Consider the following 21,148-nt stretch of genomic DNA (forward strand, 5'->3'; position numbering starts at 1 on the left):
TGCTTGTTAATGGTTATCACCAGTAGGATTTCCAGTAGTTACTGCAAGGCCAATTTGTCCAAACTGCCCCCTCCCCCACCATCTGGCCACCTATACATAGACTTCTCAGTTCATTCTTCCACTTGCTTGTGGAAAAAAACTTTAAGTCATCCTTGATACTTCAATCTCTCTGTTACCTCTATCAAATCTATCAGGAATCTACAATACAAAATGTTAAAAACAAAACAAAACAAAACCATTTCCAGAATCTGACCAAATCTTACCAGCTCCCACTGCCACCACCACAGCCCTAGTCAACCTGAGTCCCACTGCAGCTTTGGTTACTGTAATACCCTCCTTACTGGTCTCCTTGCTTCCAATTCTTCCTCTTTACAGTCTACTTTCCAATATGGCAGTCTGAGTGATCAATCCTATTAGAATATAAGTCAGATTGTGTCAATCTCCTGTTAAAAACCATTCCTATTTCGCCCACAGTAAAAAGCCAAAGTGCTCACTACAGCCTACAAGGCCCCATATCACTGTGTCTTCCACCCTCGATATCATTTCTGATTTAATCTTTTACTACTCTCATCCTCCTGTTTTATACTCTATTCCACATATAGTAGTGAGAAAGAGTCTGAAAAAAATGGCACCAAATTCTTGACTATCTATATCAACATCTGTGCAACATGATGTTGAAAATCTTTCCATCAAAAGGAGTATCTATTTCCCTATCCTTTGAATTTGGATTGACTTGGTGATGTGCCTCACCATGGATAATTAACAAATATGACTCTAAAGAGGCTTGAAAAGTATTTTCAACCTACGCAATGGCAAGTGCTATACTTGGAATACTGTTTCCCTGCATTCTATGGATAATCTGTTCATACCCTTCAAGTCTTTGTTCATATCTCAACTATTCAGTGAGGTTTACTTTGAATACTCTTTTTAAAATTGCAGGAGAGGGGCAAGATGGCAGAAGAGCATGGAAGGTTTTTTTGTTTGTTTGTTTGTATTTTTTTTCTGTATTTTTTTTGCATTTGTATTTTTTGTTTGTATTTTTGCATTTTGTGTCTCGCATTCATGAAATACAGCCAGACCAACACTAAACCTTCCTGCACGCCTAAAAAACTAATTTGAGGATTAACACAATAATCTGCATAACCTAAACCATAGAACTTAGCAGGTAGGCAGTGCGGAGAGGTGAACTGGGGGAGAGAGAAGCTGCAGAGGGCAGGGAGCTGTTTTTACTTGCAGAGAGAGGACAGAGAATGGGGGAGTATGGGAAAAGCACACCACCTAAAGCAGCTGGAGGGAAGGGGAAAAGTGGAAACAGCCGCAGGGACTGAATAAAAACGGGAAAAAGGAGAAAGGAGAGTGTTTAAATTCTATGAGAACTCTATAAAACAGGGGGAGCACAGACTCTGAAAATCTGCAGCTCCATACCTGGTGGTGCTCTGGTGGGAAGGGTGAATCCACAGGAGCAGAGAGTGAGGTCTGGGAGTCCTTGGGCCACACAAGAGAAGGCAATTGCCTTCTGGGAGGACATTTGGTAGAGGCCGTGTAGCCACCCTACAGCCAAAGGTCCTCACAGACCCCAGAGAAAACTGACATTCACCGGTGCCGGAAGAAGGACGTTAAGGGGGAAGCCAAGTGCCAGATATGTGTTGTGACTTACCATAATCCCTGAAACACTGCTGCTACATGATTGCGAGAAGTTTTTCTGGGGTGGTCTGGAATCCAGCCACAGATTCTGGACATCGGCAGCAGCACGGTCCTGCGAACATTTCTGGGTGCGGCTGGCACCCAGCCATTGCTCTGTGAACCCTCCCCGCAGAGGATCTTAGAGGGTCAAAACCACAGTCCCTCAGAAGTGAGGAGCTGCAAAAACAGTGCTGCATCTGAGATAAAACTAAGAAGGAAAGTGGCACCTGGCAACCTGATGGCTTGGTCACGGACAATGTAAAAGTAGGGAGTGGACGGAAGCCTGAGACAAAGGACGGGTGTGCGATTGCTGATCAGGCAGTACAGAGTTCTGATAACAGAGACTGGGTAGCTGGGTGATGCCATTTTCACCTCTCCCACGCATACGCATACACAACTACAAGTGCCACAACAATCCACCCCAGTAAGCTAAACGGTGACATCTGGTGGAGAATGGAGCTGTTACATTAAGCCCCACACAACTGGGCTAACCTCACTCTTCAGGAACACCACAAGTCTCTCCGCTTGCTTCGTTTATGGACTATAAAGTGCTTCAGAGTTTGACTTCTAGGGGAAAACAATGCCATTTCAATCGTATTTCAGTGTGTTAGTTGGTCCATCTATTCCATTTTTTTTCGTTTCTCTTTTCTTCAATACAGAAAGAAAAAATGTTATTTCTATTTTCAATTTTTATTGAAAATATATTTAACTTCTTCCAGTATATCTTTTACAGTTTTGTAAATTTCTCAAATTCTATTTTATTTCCATAATTTCATTTTATCTATTTATTTTTTGAAAATTTCAGACATTTTCCTTTTTTCCCCCTTTCCCCTTTTTTCTCTAATCTATCAAGCTCCTTACAACAACCAGACCAAAACACACCTATGATCTAACATCATTTATTTGATTTCTTTTTGGGTTGTTTTTTTTTCCTTATCAATTCCTTTTCTTCCTTCAAAATGATGAAACAAAGGAATTCACCCCAAAAGAAAGAGAAGGAAGAAACCACAGCCAGGGAATTAACACAGATACAAGCAAGATGTCTGAACCACAATTTAGAATCACAATAATAAGAATACTAGCTGGGGTTGAAAATAGATTGGAATACCTTTCTGTGGAGATAAAAGAAGTAAAAACTAGTCAGGATGAAATAAAAAATGGTATAACTGAGCTGCAATCTGGAATGGATGCCACGACAGCAAGGATGTATGAGGCAGAGCAGTGAATCAGTGATATAGAAGACAAATTTATGGAGAATAAAAAAGCAGAAAAAAAAGGGAGACTAAGACAAAAGAGCACGATTAAGAATTGGAGAAATCAGTGACTCAAAAGGAACAAGAACAGAATCACAGGAGTCCCAGAAGATGAAGAGAGAGAAAAAAGGGTAGAAGGGATATGTGAGCAAATCATAGTGGAAAACTTTTCCTAACCTGGGGAAAGGCACAGACATCAAAATCCAGGAAGAACAGAGGACTTCCATTAGATTCAACAAAAACCGACCATCAACAAGGCATATCATAGTCAAATTCACAAAATACTCAGGAAAGGAGAGAATCATGAAAGTAGCAAGGGAAAAAGAGTCCCTAATCTACAAGGTAAGACAGATCAGGTTTGCAGCACACCTATCCACAGAAACTTGGCAGGCCAGAAAGGAGTGGCAGGATATATTCAATGTGCTGAATCAGAAAAATATGCAGCCAAGAATTCCTTATCCAGCAAGACTTTCATTCAAAATAGGAGAGATTAAAAGTTTCCCACACAAAAAAAAATTAAAGGAGTTCATGTCCACTAAACTAGCCCTACAAGAAATTTTAAGGGGGACTCTCTGAGGAGAGAAAAGATGCAAAAAAACCCATAAACCAAAAAAACAAAAAAAACCCAAAAAAAACCCCAAAAGCAACAAAGACTAGAAAGGACCAGAGAACACTACCAGAAACTCCAACTCTATAAGAAACATAATGGCAATAAATTCATATCTTTCAGTACTCACTCTAAATGTCAATGGACTAAATGCTCCAATCAAAAGATATAGGGTAACAGAATGGATAAGAAAACAAGATCCATCTATATGCTGTTTACAAGAGACCCACTCTAGACCTAAAACTACCTTCAGAATGAAAGTAAGGGGATGAAGAACCATGTATCATGCTAATGGTCGACAAAAGAAAGCTGGAGTAGCCATACTTATGTCAGAAAATCTAGACTTTAAGATAAAGACTATAACAAGAAATGAAGAAGGGCATGATCATAAATAAGGGGACATTCCACCAAGAAGACCTAACAATTGTTAACATTTATGCTCCAAATGTGTGAGCTCCCAAAAATATAAATCAATTAATCAAAAAGATAAACTCATTGATAATAATACCATAATAGGAGGGGACTTCAACACCCCACTTACAGCAATGGACAGATCATCTAAACAAAAAAATCAATAAGGAAACAATGGCTCTGAATGATACACTGGACCAGACGGACTTAACAGATATAATCAGAACACTTCGTCCAAAAGCAGTGGAATATACATTCTTCTCCAGTGCACACGGGACATTCTCCAGAATAGATCACATACTGGGACACAAATCAGCCATCAACAAGTATAAAAAGATCGAGATGATACCGTGCATATTTCCAGATCACAACTCCATGAAACTCGAAATCAACCACAATAAAAAATTTGGAAAGGTAACAAATACTTGGAGACTAAAGAACATCCTACTAAAGAATGAACGGGCCATCCAAGAAGTTAAAGAGGAAATTAAAAAGTTCATGGAAGCCAATGAAAATGGTAACACCATAGCCCAAAACCTCTGGGACACAGCAAAGGCAGTCATAAGAAGGAAGTATATATAGTAATCCAGACCTTCCTAAACAAGGAAGAAAGATCTCAGAGACACAACCTAACCTTACACCTTAAAGAGGTGAAAAAAGAACAGCAAATAAAAACTCAAACCAGCAGAAGACAGGAAATAATAAAGATTAGAGTGAAATGAATGCTACTCAACCCCCCCCCCCAAAAAAAAAAAAACAGAACAGATCAATGAAACCAGAAGCTGGTTCTTTGATAGAATTAAAAACTTTGATAAACCCTTCACCAGGTTGATCAAAAGAAACAGGAAAGGACCCAAATAAATACAATCAAGAATGAAAGAGGAGAGGCCACCACCAACACAGCAGAAATACAAACAATAATAAGAGAATATTATGAGCGATTATAAACCAATAAAACAGCAATCTGTAAGTAATGGACAAATTCCTAGAAACATACAAACTACCAAAAGAGACACAGGAAGAAACAAAATTTGAACAGACCCATAACCAGTAAAGAAATCAAATCAGTAATCAAGAATCTCCCCCAAAACAAGAGTCCATGGCCAGATAGCTTTCCAGGGGAATTCAACCAAACACTTTTTTTTTTTTTAATGTTTATTTTTGAGACAGAGAGAGACACAGAATGAGCGGGGAAGGGGCAGAGAGAGAGGGAGACACAGAATGTGAAGCAGGCTCCAGGCTCTGAGCTGTCAGCACAGAGCCTGATGCAGGGCTCGAACTCACGAACTGTGAGATCATGACCTGAGCCGAAGTTGGACACTTAACCGACTGAGCCACCCAGGCGCCCCTTCAACCAAACATTTAAGGAAGAGTTAACACCTATTCTCTTGACGGTGTTCCAAAAAACAGAAATGGAAGGAAAACTTCCAAACTCTTTCTATGAAGCCAGCATTACTTTGATTCTAAAACCAGACAAAGACCCCACTAAAAAGAACTACAGACCGATTTCCCTGATGAACATGGATGCAAAAATCCTCAACAAGATATTAGCCAACCGGATCCAACAATACATTAAAAAATTATTCACCACGACCAAGTAGGATTTATACCTGAGATGCAGGGCTGGTTCAATATCCAAAAAACAATCAATGTGATGCATCACATCAATAAAAGAAGGACAAGAACCACATGATCCTCTCAAAAGATGCAGAGAAAACATTTGACAAAATACAGCATCCTTTCTTGATAAAAACCCTCAAGAAAGTAGGGATAGAAGGATCATACCTCAAGATCATAAAAGCCAAATATGAAAGACTCAACGCTAATATCATCCTCAATGGGGAAACACTGAGAGCATTCCTCCTAAGGTCAGGAACAAGACAGGGGTGTCCACTCTCACCACTGTTATTCAACATAGTATTAGAAGTCTTAGCCTCTGCAATCAGACAACACAAAGAAATAAAAGGCATCCAAATTGGCCAGGAGGAGGTCAAACTTTTACTCTTTACTGATGACATGATATTCTATATGGAAAACCCAAAAGATTCCACCAAAAAACCTCTGGAATTGGTTCATGAATTCAGCAAAGTTGCAGGATACAAAATCAATGCACAGAAATCGGTTGCATTCCTGTACATCAACAATGAAGCAACAGAAAGAGAAACCAAGGAATCAACCTCATTTACAATTGCACCAAAACCCATAACATACCAAGGAATAAATCTAACCAAAGAGGTGAAAAAATTATACACTGACAATTATAGAAAGCTTATGAAACAAGTGAAGACAACACAAAAAAAATGGAAAAATATTCCATGCTCCTGGATAAGAAGAATAAATATTGTTAAAATGTCGATACTACCCAAAGCAATCTACATATTCAATGCAATCCCTATCAAAATAACAGCAGCACTCTTCACAGAGCTAGAACAGTCTAAAATTTGTGTGGAACCAGAAAAGATCCAAATAGCCAAAGCAATCTTGGAAGAGGAAACCAAAGTAGGAGGCATCACAATCCTGGACTTCAAGCTGTACTACAAAGCTGTAATCATCAAGACAGTATGGTACTGGCACAAAAACAGACACGCAGATCAATGGAACAGAATAGAGAACCGAGAAATGGACCCACAAACGTATGGCCAATTAATCTTTGACAAAGCAGGAATGAATATCCAATGGAATAAAGACAGTCTCTTTAGCAAGTGGTGCTGGGAAAACTGGACAGAGACATGCAGAAAAATGATCCTGGACCACTTTCTTACACCATACACAAAATTAAACCCAAAATGGATGAAAGATCTAAACATAAGACAGGAAGCCATCAAAATCCTCGAGGAGAAAGCAGGCAAAAACCTCTTTGATCTTGGCTGCAGCAACTTCTTACTCAACACATCTCCAGAGGCAAGGGAAACAAAAGCAAAAATGAACTATTGGGACCTTATCCAAATAAAAAGCTTCTGCACAGCAAAGGAAACAGTCAGCAAAACTAAAAGGCAACTGACAGAATGGGAAAAGATATTTGCAAATGACATTAGATAAAGGGTTAGTATCCAAAATCTGTAAAGAACTTGTCTAATTCAACACCCAAAAAACCAAATAATCCAGTGAAGAAATGGGCAAAAGACATGAATAGACACTTCTCCAAAGAAGACATCCAGATGGCCAACTGACACATGAAAAACTACTCAACATCACTCATTATCAGGGAAATACAAATCAAAACCACAATGAGATACCATCTTATACCTGTCAGAATGGCTAACGTTAACTACTCAAGCAACAACAGATGTTGGCGAGGATGCGGAGAAAGAGGATCTCTTTTGCACTGCTGGTGGTAATGCAAACTGATGCAGCCACTCTGGAAAACAATATGGAGGTTCCTCAAAAAATTAAAAATAAAACTACCCAATAACCCAGCAATTGCACTACTAGGTATTTAGCCAAGGGATACAGGTATGCTGTTTCAAAGGTACACATGCACCCCCATGTTTATAGCAGCACTAACAATAGCCAAAGTATGAAAAGAGCCCAAATGTCTATCGATGGATGAATGAATAAAGAAAAGTGGTGTGTATACATACAATGGAGTATTACTTGGCAATCAAAAAGAATGAAACCTTGCCATTTGCAGTTACATGGATGGAACTAGAGGGTATTATGTACGCTAAGCGAAATTAGTCAGAGAAACAGAAACATCCTATGACTTAACTCATATGAGGACTTTAAGATACAAAACAGATAAACATAAGGGAAGGGAATCAAAAATAATATAGAAACAGGGAGGGGTATGAAACGTCAGAGATTCTTAAATATGGAGAACAAACAGAGGGTTACTGGAGGGTTGTGGGAAGGGGAATGGGCTAAATGGGTAAGGGGCATTATGGAGTCCGCTCCTGAAATCACTGTTGCACTATATGCTAACTAACTTGGATGTAAATTAAAAAAAAAAAATTATAAATAACCTAAAAAATAAATAAAATAAAATTTCAAGCCCACCACTACTACGTTCCCCTCATAGCAGGAGTATCTTTGCTATTCAAGGTAGGCCTCTGGGACCATGTCTGAGTTTATGCTAATGAAGTGACACAAGGTAGGAATGGGAGCTGGGCCATGCTGGAAAGTGCAATCAGGTAATTAGAGAGTTGAGGCTTTGAGCCATGTAATATAGGCCTGACTTCTTGACCTCCAGGGAGAGAAGGTAGACTGGAGATTGAATTCAATCAAAAGGCCAATGATTCAATCAGTCATGATATTTAAATTGCAAAAGTATAGTCAAATAATGTTTTATTGGATGACACAGTCATTGAGAAATATCATTAAAAAAGTAAATTCATATAGATTTAAAACAAATCATAGGCATATAATAAAAATACAATAAAATGTCTGGACACTAAGGCTTAGGTCAGCTTCCTAGTTGGTGAACACAGTGATGTGCCAGGAGGGTGCTGCACCCTAGTTCCATGGGCAGAGGACATGAGAGTTCTAATTTTGAGATCTTACTAGATCTCACTCAATGGGTCTCTTCTTTTGGCTGGTTCTGATTTGTGAACTTTATAATAAAATTTTAATCATTAAGTATAGTGCTTTCCTGAGTTCCCTTAGACATTGTAGAGAATTACTGTGGGGACACTTGTATTTGGAGCCAGTTGGCCACGAGTGTGGGTGGCCCGAGGATCCCTAAACTTGAATCCTAGTGAGGGTTCTTATTGGGGATTGTGCTCTTAATCTGTGGAGTCTGGACTAAACATGGTTAGTGCCAGAACTGCACTGCAACTTGTATACTTTCATACTATCTAGAGTTTTCTCTAATGGACTTATATTAGTTTTATAATTAAATAAGACACTTCCATTTGGAAGAAAGAGAAATAAAATCTTGGGATTGAATACTATTTTAAAATGTAAAATCATTAACATCAAAAGAAATATAGAGGACCAAATAAGAGCCCTTGAATAGAAATATCTAGGGGAAAAGAATGTAAATTTATTTAAATTAAATTAAAAAGCTGATAAAGGCATAAAATTTTGTGAAATGCATTCTTCTTTTTTTAAAATAGCAAAATGTTATTTTGTGGGGCCAAATACATGATGGTGTAAAAAACGAAATAAATAGCAAGGTTCATTTAACAAACAGAAACTTACGTTTTTTTAATAAAATGTAAATATATACTACAATTTAAAGATATTTCTAAGTTACTGCATCATACAGCAAAACCCTATTATGATTATACTTTTGACTTTTCAGTATTATGATTAAGGGGGATGAAAAGTGAAAAAAAAGTTTTGGTCATTTGGAGCCCAGTGCCAGGCTTGATTGCACCAACCCTGAAATCATGACTGAGCCACAATCAAGAGCCGGATGCTTAACCAAGTGAGCCACCCAGGTGCCCCTAAGTTGCCTGATTTTTAAAAACTCTCTACTGGCTTTCTTATCTTCCTCTCTGTTCCACTTTCCTCCTACTGGTGCTCCCTGGTATTACATTTCAATAAAGTACATGCTTTGACACCCTTTTCTCAGGTCTACTTACAGGGAAATACAAAGAAGATATGTGCAGAAAAAATGTTTCTAAGGAAACTGATTTTATTCCATAAGCACTGCTTTTACTATCATGGAACATCCTTTCATGTGTATATTAATAGATGCCTCCTCACTAATTGCCTTGATTTCAATCTGCCTTGAGAGAAGCTTAAAAGGGAAGAAAAAAATTCATGGAAAACTCATGGAAAAATTATGGCATCATCACTTGCTCTGAAGTAAAATAATTTCTTTAAAAATTTATTTATCTTGAGAGAGAGAGAGAGAGAGAGAGAGAATGTGTGTGAGTGGAGGAGCGGCAAAGAGAGAGGGAAGAAAGAATCTCAAGCAGGCTCCACACTATCAGCACGGAGCCCAATGCAGGGTTGGAACTCATGAACCAAGAGACCATGACCTGAGTCGAAATCAAGAGTCAGAGGCTTAACCAACTAAGCCACTAGGCATCCCTGAAAAAAAATTATTAATAAAATAACAAAATTCATTTTTGAATTTACCTAAGTTGTTTTCGGAGTTGCTCAATTTCCACATTTTGTTCAGTTACTGTTTTCAGAAAGTGTTGGTTAGTCTGCCACAAGAAAAAAAACAGAAACGTTCAGTATTAGAACACTTAAAACTACATCTTCAAAGACTAACTACAGGGCATATAAGTAGAAAAAATTAAGTCATGATAATGATTAGTGTTTTTGACTGTAAAATATAACCTTGGCAATATTTCCTCACCTTTACTACATCAGTGGATGTCTGCTTCACTTCAAACCATGTACATCTGTTTTTCTGTTTTAGGTCTTTCCTTGAATATTTGAACCTCCTTTATTCACTTAACTGCCCAGAAGATGACAGGTGTTGCAGAATTCATGTCCCCAGTATGCTCTGGAAGAGCTCGATAACAATGACTGAAGAGAACTGGTGTGTAAACATCTCACTCTCCTCCTATGCTCCATGGTGGAATAAGTCTGAGCCTGTTATACAAAGGCTTCCAGAGTCCATTGGTAGGATTCAGTCTCAGTTACCCACGGTGTTAACTGGCATGATTCTTAAAAACCCTTTGGCTACCTTCTCTTCCTTTCCTAGTCTCACTTCCCCATTTCCCTACTGGTGCGCCCTTGTATTATCTCCTAAATAAACGACATGCTTTAGAATCATTTTCTCAGGGTTAGCCTGCAAAGGAACCTAAAGTAAGATATGTAGCAGTCTTCCAACTGTAGAAAAAACTTTTTTTAAAGGAAATTGATTTTCTTCTGTAAGTGCTGGTTTTATCACAAAGGCACAGATCCCTTATCCTTATCATCTTTATCTATACGCCTTATAGGTAAAGTCATACAGACTCCAGTTACTTCATAATCCATAGTCTTGATTTCAGTTTCTTCCCATCCCAACAAATCATACATACATCTGTCCAAATGCTTCTCTCCAAAGCAGTTTTCATTGTGCTTCTATCATATTCTATTCAATTTCATTGACTCCCCCTCCCTCCCTCCTTCCGTCTTTCTCCTTCCTTCCTTCCTCTCTCTCTCTCTTTCTTAAGAGAGTGTGAGTGGGGAAGGAGCAGAGAGAGAGGGAGGGATCTGAGGAGCCAAAGCAGGTTCTGTGCTGCCAACAGCGAGCCCAACATGGATCTTGAACTCAAAAACCTTAAGATCACAACCTGAGCCGAAGTTGGACGCTCAACTGAGCCACAGATGTGCCCCACGGACTTCATATTTTTAATACACTATTTTATTTCTTCCTGAAATCAGAATTCCATCCTGCCATCATTTATCACTTTCACATCCTGTGTGGCCCACTCACTTTAAGACAGAAATAATTGTTTCCTTTCTATATTTTGATAAAATTTTATATGCATTTTTACAATACACATCACATTATATTCAAACATTATATTTAAAGTTCATGTATTCCTGGCAAAAATATGAGTCATTTATTGAAGACCACCTTCTCCCAGAATCCTCAGTAAATGCCACATGATTTAGTACATTCTAAGTACCTAAACCTTTAAGGAATAAATGAATGAATGTCTCCATTGAAACATGGAAGAGTTTGAAGACTGCATCTTTCTTTATTTTGGGAAGCAGAATACTGCAGACCAGAATTTAGTGGTCCATTCACAGACCACAATTTAAGAGGCCAACTATCACACACAGGAAAAGAAGGCTAGAATTATGAAAGGTAGGTAAATTATACCATATCAGAATAGTTAAAACAAAAAAACTGGGTGCAGCACTGGGCATGAATCAGGAAAGACCTAATGGTTACATGTAAATAATTGAAGGGTTAACTTGAAGAAGTGAGCTTGTTCTATGTTACTCCAAAAGATAAAATCACATATCAATGGGAGGAAATTTATGAAGATTTTAGTTTTCTAATCAGAATTCAAAAGAACAGACTCTTTGGGGAAGTGATAAATCTCTTACAAGGAATATCTAAAGCATAGGCTAGATGATCATTTAACTGAAAAGCATTTAATGAAAGATGCCTATGTCATTTGAGGAAATAGATGACTTTTAATATCATTTCAAATTCTCCTGTCAAGCAATCTCAATGACTTCAGTCCAAACTGATTCAATTCTCTGAATTCTTCTATGTCTGTAATGCACCATAATGTTTTATTACATATACTGTCTTAGCATTAACATAATTAATGCTTGTGTCTTTTACCAGTTGGGAACACCTTAAAAATAAATGACATAGAGCAATTAGGAGAATTATAAATTGAAACTGTGAATTATAAAAAGCTAGTGTTAGAAACTAACACACTTGGTTTGCTAGCAAGCCTAGTAGAGCTCAACAACTGCAACTGAATATGGCTTTGGTGATCTGTATTTGTCATTACAAAGAAAATTAAATACTATATTAATATTCTAGAGTTTGAAGATTCATAAAGGTCCAAGGAGGCATCCCTTTCAATCATCAATCATGATTATTTCATATGTCATCCTGTTTTACCAAGTAGGACAGGAATTTATGGTTAGATGCACATTTCTCTTGCAACCTTTAACAGTGAAAGGAACTTAATATGCAATTAGCAAATATTTTTGAGTAATTTTATAGAGATGAACAAATCTCAAAAAAGAATATTATTTCACTAAGAGAACCTCTAGGAAATATCAACTACTATTATATAAATAAATATATACTTGTAATAAATAAATATAAACTTGTACTTTTACGTATCATTCACATCACTTCCATATGTTACAAAAGTGCACTGGTCATGAAAGATAATTACTTCTTGTATATTCACCAATTTACTGTACATCTATAGGGACTGATTCCATTAATCAGCTTATTATCAATTCTTTTTTATGGGAACTGCTTGATTTTTAAAGGGTACTTTCCTTCAAGTCTGATTTTTACTCAAACGTGCTCCTATGCCTATGCTCTGAATACTCTTTGAGACATACAATATCTTTACAATCAGTTAGCTATGTCTCTTCACATTTAGCAGTCTTGTTTGCCACCTGATAGGTACGTTAAGAAAAATTCTTAAGTTTCAAAATTTCTTTTACCATTTTCCTTTATTTTAACCACCAAGACAGCCTCTTCTTTGTTCTCTCTTTCATCTCTTATATCCATCTTGTCACTCCTTTATCACTTTTATTATACCCATAACTTTCTATTCTTAGTTTTGGCTAAAATCTATGAATTCTTATGTCTTAGAAAATTTTTAATGCATTTCCTATGAATACTCAAATATTTGCTTCCCATGACTTTTATCATAATGATTTTGGGTTGCTTATAATAAAATAGGAGCTCTGTGGTATAAGGTAACAGAGGATTATATAATCCCTGAAATTCTAGGAGATATACTGAAAGAATGAATAATTGTGATAATAGGTTAGACTACTGATTTCATGCAGAAATATGATTTCCTGATTATGGATATTAGTCATTTAGTTCTGAAGCACTTTTAATATTGTTTTTAAAATGTCTAAGAAGTATATCATCAAAAACTTTAAGTGATTAAAAAATAGAAGCTAAATAAGGCAAAATTTATTTAATAATTTTTTGCATGGTTAAAGGAGAAAATTTTGAAAGGTAGAAAAAATTACTTTTGATGGCACAACTCCACTCTTAAACAAAGACATTTTCATTAGGTACTAACAAGAATTAGCAGAGTAACTAAGCAAAATGAAGAAAGGAAAGAGAGGAATTACCTGGGATGTCATAATTATATTACTCAACAATGAGGTAAAATAAAATTCCAAGAAGAAAGGAAAAGAAAAGGAGACAAAAGAAGAGAAAAAGTGAGAGGAGAAAAAAGGTAAAGAGTAGAATTAGGAAGGCTAATTACATTTCTTTTAGAAAAATATTAAAGGGAAATTTAGATATACCAAATAATACTGGTGGTCAATCCACTAACAAATGATCCTTAATGTCCCATTATTTTTAAGAAATTGGTCTATTAGTTTATTTAACAGTTCTACAATTCTTATTATATACCTAGCAGTGTGCTACACAAAATGGTAAGAATAAAGAATGAGAGGGGTGCCTGAGCGGCTCAGTCGGTTGCACGTCTGACTTCGGCTTAGGTCATGATCTTGCAGTCTGTGAGTTTGAGCCCTATGTCGGGCTCTGTGCTGACAGGTCAGAGCCTGGAGCCTGCTTTGGATTCTGTGTCTCTCTCTCTCTCTCTCTCTGTACCACCCCTGCTTGCACTCTCTGTCTCTCAAAAATGAATAAATGTTAAAAAAAAAAGGAAAGAAAAGAAAAAAGAAAGAATAAAGTATGAGTCATACTCTTGAGAAGCTCACAGTCTAGAATACTCTCAGGAGATCCTACCTAGGACCCTAAGATAACCATTAGATTAGGTGATATTTCAGAGAGATTTTAGCTTTAGATCTCCAGTAAGTTTTGTGAATTGTCATGCTATTGAATGTAAAAGATAAAAAAGAGGACTGCCTACTTATCTTAATTTCACGTAACACAGGATTTTCTGTTACTGATTTTTATTAGCATAAATAATATTTACAGTGACAATTTCTAGTTTGTATAAACAAGCACACTAAATGGATACTTTCACTTACCATTTCTATGTTCTCATTAGTAACATGAAGTTGCTTGGTCAGTTGTTGAAAATTGGTCAGTTGATCCTATAGGAGGAAGGTAGAAGTGTACATAAATAGCATTCTGTACAACAGACATTCAGGTTCAACCTGTATGTAAAATTAACCTAAAATCAAGTCTAAATTCATTGTGCCTAAGTTTAGATGAAATTACTTGCCTTTCTGTTATTGTGTGAATTAACAGTTGAAGAAATAAGACAAAAACTTTTAAAAATGATTACAAAAAATGAATGTATTTATTTTTTATGTAAGACCACTATTTCTAAAAATTGGTTTATTAGTAAATAGACATGCTAAGAGAGACACTGCTTAATTTTGGAAAACTACATTCAAACCTACTCAAAACCTATAACATAAAACCCTGGCACAGGAATTATTGTCCCTCTATCCCCCTTTTAAAATTCTCATGGCTTGAATTTTTAAGTTATGTCATTATCTGTTATGATCCTGTTAAACACAGTATGTGCAGGGGACACAAAATTGGAAGGGGCTGTTAATATGTTGGATGACAGAATTAAAGACTGATAGATAACTGGGGAAATAAGGACAAAGTATTATTTGTAAAGTCTTGTTCAAAAAAAGAAAACTAACTGCATAGCTACAGTACAAGAATAAAGGTAAATAACAATAGGACTTAGTAGATTGACCTAAATGAGGAAAACAGCCTCAAAGAACTAGATTATATTAGAAATGGTTTCTAGATCTCAGAAGTAAAAGCCTTTTCTCTTTGATAAAATGCTATCTATATACACATATCCATACACAGACACACTTCCAATTTTTTTTTTTTTTTTTTTTTGACACAGAGAGAAAGAGAGGGGTGGGGGAGAGGGAGAGAGTGGCAGGGAGGGAGAATCTTAAGCAGGTTCCAAGCTCAGTGTAGATCCCTACATGGGGCTTAATTCCATGACTCTGAGATCATGACCTGAACTGAAATCAAAGGTCAGTCACTCAACTGACTGAGCCACCCAGGTGCCCCCACACTTTTGAGTATAGTTGACACACAATGTTACATTAGTTTCAAGTGTACAACCAACACAGTGATTCAACTTCTCTATACATTGTGCTATGGCTCACCATGAGTATAGCTACCATCTGTCACCATACAATGTTGCTATAATATCACTGACTATATTCCCTATAATGTGCCTCTTATTCTTGTGACTTATTCAGTCCATATCTGGAAGCCTGTATCTCCTCTTCACTCCCCTTCACTCATTTTTCCCATTCTCCCCGCTCCCCTTCTCTCAGAGGTAAACGTCTTATGGCTGAGACTACATATGGGTTATTTGCAAACCAGGGAATATAGAGAAAAATCATTTTGTAAAGTGCAAAGCATCATGTAAGCATTATTATGACTCCTTTAGGTAAAAATTCCCAATAATGCTGATAATAATAGAAACAATCTTAAACTGGAATTTGAAAAGTCTATAAATGAGAATTAAAGAAAGGCGTGATAACCAATGTATTTATAGCTGCCTTCTCAAAACCCACAGAAAAGGAATCAGAATTGGGATTACTCTACAACTGTCAATGTTCCTAGCAGAAAAAGAATCAATGGAAGGATAAAGGAGGCAGATTTTTCAAGGAATGGATGGTCTTGTGACATGGTAAGTTCATGTCAACGGAGGTATACAGCAAAAGCTTAATGTCTACTTTGACAATATAAAAATCATTCTTGCTTTGGATAGAAAGAATGCCTTAATAATCATTAAGATCTCTTCCTATTATAAAACTCTAATCTGATTAACTTATGGTAAAACACTTGATACCTCTCTTAGAGGTCACATTAAGGGTGTTAATATTTTCATCTTACATGACGTTATCACTATATTTGAGCAGGTTTCTTCACTGGCCATGATCTAATGAATAGTTTCTGTCTTAAGCAAGGTAGGAAATTAACAATATAAAAGTTTGGGGGTCCATTTATACAGAATCATCTTATACCTGCTTCTTAGAACTAAATAAAGCTTCCATTGCTAATTTATATTATAAAACCTAATGTACAATAGGCACTGCTTTGACTAACTGTCCAAGAAATATTATCTATTTAACGTAAATAACACAATGGACACTTAGGCATTCCTCTTCAAAACTGAGTTTCTCCAGAATGAAGATATGTAAGAAAACTATGAAAACTGTTATGTAAGAAAACTATGAAATTCAAGATTACCTTTTGTTTTTGACTTTCAACTACATGAATCTGGGCCTCAGTCATATATTCCTGGTAAAGTCTCTGAAGTCTGTCCAACTCCTGAGAAGCATTCTGCCAGAGTTCCACAGCCTGAGTTTTTTCCTATAAAACAAAAAGAATCAAGAATTCATTAAATTATTAGTAGGCTATTACACAGTACAAATGAATCATATTCTTTTACAGAATGAATTCTTATATATAAAGTCACAAAAATATAAATAAGACTGTGTAAAGATGGTACAGTCATACTATTTTTGATGATATGCACTTTGTATTTTTTTTAATCTTTTTTTTTTTCTTGTCAGGGGGAAGGGCAGGGGGAGAAGGAGAAGAGACTCTCAAGCAGGCTCCATGCTGGGCATCAATGCAGCACCCGATTCCATGACCCTGAAATCATGACTTGAACTGAAATCAAGAGTCTAGACACAACCGACTGAGCCACCCAGACGCCCTGATATGCACTTGTGTTAATAACAATTTAGAGAAGAACCCAAAAGATGAAATTTCTTATGTTGAAATTTTTTTATTATTTCACAGCTAAAATTTAACTTTTTAATTTTTTTTTAATGTTTATTTTTGAGAGAGAGAGACAGAGCATGAGCAGGGGAGGGGCAGAGAGAGGGAGACACAGATTCTGAAGCTGGTTCCAGGCTTTGAGCTGTCAGCACAGAGCCCAATGTGGGGCTTCAACTCATGAACTATTGTTGATAGTGCTGCTGTAAACATGGGAGTGCATGTGCCCCTCTGAATCAGCATTTCTGTGTCTTTGGACAAATTCCTAGCAGTGCAATTGCTGGGTTGTACAGTATTTGTATTTTGAATTTTTTAAGGAACCTCCATACTGTTTTCCAGAGTAGCTACAACAGTTTGTATCCCCCCTAACAGTGCAAGAGGGTTCCCATTTCTCCACATCCTCGCCAACATCTGCTGTTTCTGGAATTAATTTTAGCCATTCTGACCAGTGGGAGGTGGGATCTCATTTGGATTGTGTTTCCCTGAGGATGAATGATGTTGAGCATCTTTTCTTTGCTTAATTTTTCTTTAATGTTTATTTATTTTTGAGACAGAGAGACAGAGCATGAGTGATGGAGGGGCAGAAAGAGGGAGACACAGAAGCCAAAGCAGGCTCCAGGCTCTGAGATGTCAGCATAGAGCTTGAGGTGGGGCTCGCACTTACAAACCATGAGATCATGACCAGAGCCAAAGTCAGACGCTTAACCAACTGAGCCACTAGGTACCCCTTGAGCATATTTTCATGTGTCTGTTTCCATCTGGATGTCTTCTTTGGAGAAGTGTCTATTCATGTCTTCTGCCTATTTCTTCACTGGATTATTTGTTTTTTGGGTGTTGAGTTTGAGATGTTCTTTATAGATTTTGGATACTAACCCTTTTTATCTGAGATGTCGATTGCAAATATCTTTTCCCATTCTGTTGGTTGTCTTTTAGTTTTCTTGACTGTTTCCTTTGCTATGCAGATGATTTTTGTCTTGCTAAGGTCCCAATAGTTCATTTTTGCTTTTATTTCCCTGCCTCTGGAGACATGTCAAATAAGAAGTTGCTGTGGCTTAGGTCAAAGAGATTGGTGCCTGTTTTCACCTATAGTATTTTGATGGTTTCCTGTCTCACATTTAGGTCATTCATCCATTTTGAGTTTATTTTTGTATATGGTGTAAGAAAGTAGCCCAGTTTCATTCTTCTGCATGTTGCTGTCCAGTTCTACCAGACCCGCTGGCTAAAGAGACTTTTTTCCATTGGATACTCTTTCCTTCTTTGTTGAAGATTGGTATATTTGTGGGTCCATTTCTGGGTTCTCTATTCTATCCCATTGATCTGTGGGTCTGTTTTTATGTCAATACCATACTGACTTGATGATTACAGCTTTGTAATACAAGTTGAAGTCCAGGATTGTGATGCTCCCAATTCGTTTTCTTTTTCAACATTACTCTGGCTATTTGGAGTCTTTTGTAGTTTCATACAAATTTTAGGACTGTTTTTCTAGCTCTGTGAAGAATGCTGGTGTTATCTTGATAGGTATTGCACTGGATGTCTAGATTGCTTTGGGTAGCATCAACACTTTAACAATATTTATTCTTCCACTCCATGAGCATGGAATGTTTTTCCATTTGTTTGGATATTTTTCAATTTCTTTCATAAGCTTTCTATAGTTTTCAGCATACAGATCTTTTACCTCTTTGGTTAGGTTTATTCCTAAGTATTTTATGTTTTGGTGCAGTTGTAAATGGGATTGATTCCCTGATTTCTCCTTCTGTTGCTTCATTATTGGTGTATAGAAATGCAACCGACTTCTGCACATTGATTTTATATCCTGTGACTTTGCTGAATTCATGTATCAGCTTTAGCAGGTTTTTGGTGGAGTCTTTCAGGTTTTCCATGTAGACAATCATGTCATCTGTGAAGAGTGGAAGTTTGGCTTCTTCTTTGCCAATTTGGATGCCTTTATTTGGTTTTGTTGTCTGATTGCTGAGGCTAGGACTTCCAACACTACGCTGAACAACATTGGTGAGAGTGGACATCCCTGTTATTTCTGATCTCAGGGGGAAAGAGCTTGGTTTTTCTCCATTGAGGATGATATTAGCTGTGGTCTTTCCTATATGGCTTTTATGATGTTAAGATATGTTCCTTCTATCCCGAGTTTTGTGAGGGTTTTATCAAGAAAGGATGCCATGTTTTGTTGAATGCCTTTTCTGCATCTGTAGACAGGATCATATAGTTCTTATCCTTTCTTCTATTAATGTGGTGTATCACATTGATTGATTTGCAAATATTGAACCAACCCTGCAGCCTAGGAATGAATCCCACTTGTTCATGGTGAATAATTCTTTTAATGTACTATTGAGTTCGATTTGCTACCATCTTGTTGATAATTTCTGCATCCAGGTTCATCAGGGATATTGGCCTGTCATTCTCCTTTTTAGTGGGGATTTTGGTTTTGGAATCAAGGTAAGGTACTGCTGACTTCATAGAATGAGTCTGGAAACTTTCTTTACATTTGTATTTTTTGGAACAGCTTGAGTAGAATATCTGGTAGAATTCCCCTAGGAAGCCATCTGGCCCAGGACTCTTTTGTTGGGAGATTCTTGATAACCCATTCACTTCTTCACTGGTCTGTTCAAGTTCTCTATTTCTTCCCATTTGAGTTTTGGTAGTATATGAATGTCTATGAATTTGTCCACTTCTTCCAGATTGTCCAGTTTATTGGCATATATAGTTTTTCATAGCATCATCTTACACTTGTACTTCTGTGGTGTTGGTTTTACTCTCTCCTCTTTTATTTGTGATTATATCTATTTGGATCCCCTCTCTTTTCTTTTAAGTCTGGCTAGGGGTTATCAATTTTTTTTATTCTTTCAAAAAGTCAGTTCTTAGTTTCATTAATCTGTTTTACTGTTTTCTTTTGGATTCTATTTATTTCTGCTCTAATGTTTATTATTGCCCTTCTTCTGCTGGCTTTGGGCTTTATTTGCTTCAGCTTTTCTAGGTGTAAGGTTAGGTTGTGTATTTGGGACCTTTCTGACTTCTTGAGATAGGCCTGAATTACAATGTATTTTCCTCTTAGGACTGCCTTTGCTACATCCCAAAGGGTTTAGACTGTTGTGTTCTCATTTTCACTTGCTTTCACGTATTTTTAAATTTCTTTTTAAATTTCGTTTAACCTATTCATTCTTAAGTAGGATGTTCTTTAACCTCCATGTATTTGGGGGCTTTCAAGTTTCATAGTGTTGTGATCTGAAAATATGCACGGTATGATCTCAATCTGTTTGTACCTGTTGAGGGCTGTTTTGTGACCCAATATATGATCTATTTTGGAGAATGTTCCATGTGCACTCGAGAAGAATGTGTATTCTGCTTTATTATGAAAAATTCTGAATATATCTATTAAGTCCACCTGGTCCAATGTGTCATTCAGAGCCATTGTTTCTGTACTGATTTTCTGCCTAGATAATCTGTCCATTGTTGTAAGGGTGTATAAAAGTCTCTTACAATTATGGTGTTTTCAGTAAATTTGCTTCTGTTTGTGATTAATAGATTTATATAAGTGGGTGCTGCCACACTGGGGGCATATTTACAATTATTAAAACTTCTTGGTGCAGAGAACCTTTAATTATGATATAATGCTTTTTTTGATTTCTTGTTACAGTCTTTCTTTTCAAATCTAGTTTGTTTGATGAAAGTATGGCTACTCTGGCTTTCTTTCAACGTCCCTTAGCATGATAGATGGTTCTCCATCCCCTCACTTTCAAGGAGTCTCTTGTAGGCAGCATATTGATGGCTCTTGTTTTTTATCCATCTTGAAACCCTATGTCTTTTGATTGGGGCATTTAGTCCATTTACATTCAGAGTGATTGCTGAAAGATATGAATTTAGTGCCATTGTGTTTTCTGT

General features: G+C 36.9%; 1 protein-coding gene across 4 annotated transcripts in view; it reads right to left on the minus strand.

The window, feature by feature from the left end:
- The window catches only part of SCLT1 (sodium channel and clathrin linker 1), a 219,202-nt gene that overhangs the window by 145,802 nt on the left and 52,252 nt on the right, over nt 1-21,148 (minus strand). For all 4 annotated transcript variants that reach the window (XR_007457905.1, XM_049631174.1, XM_049631176.1 and 1 more), the window contains exons 7-9: nt 16,724-16,846; nt 14,512-14,577; nt 9,982-10,052 (exon numbers count right to left, since the gene is read on the minus strand). Coding sequence is in view for 3 of the 4 variants with exons in the window: in XM_049631174.1 (XP_049487131.1) it covers nt 9,982-10,052; nt 14,512-14,577; nt 16,724-16,846 (260 nt within the window). In the remaining variant the exon portion in view is untranslated. The remainder of the gene's footprint in view (nt 1-9,981; nt 10,053-14,511; nt 14,578-16,723; nt 16,847-21,148) is intronic.

The sequence above is a fragment of the Panthera uncia genome, chromosome B1 (assembly GCF_023721935.1).
Source record: "Panthera uncia isolate 11264 chromosome B1, Puncia_PCG_1.0, whole genome shotgun sequence".
Taxonomy (NCBI): domain Eukaryota; kingdom Metazoa; phylum Chordata; class Mammalia; order Carnivora; family Felidae; genus Panthera; species Panthera uncia.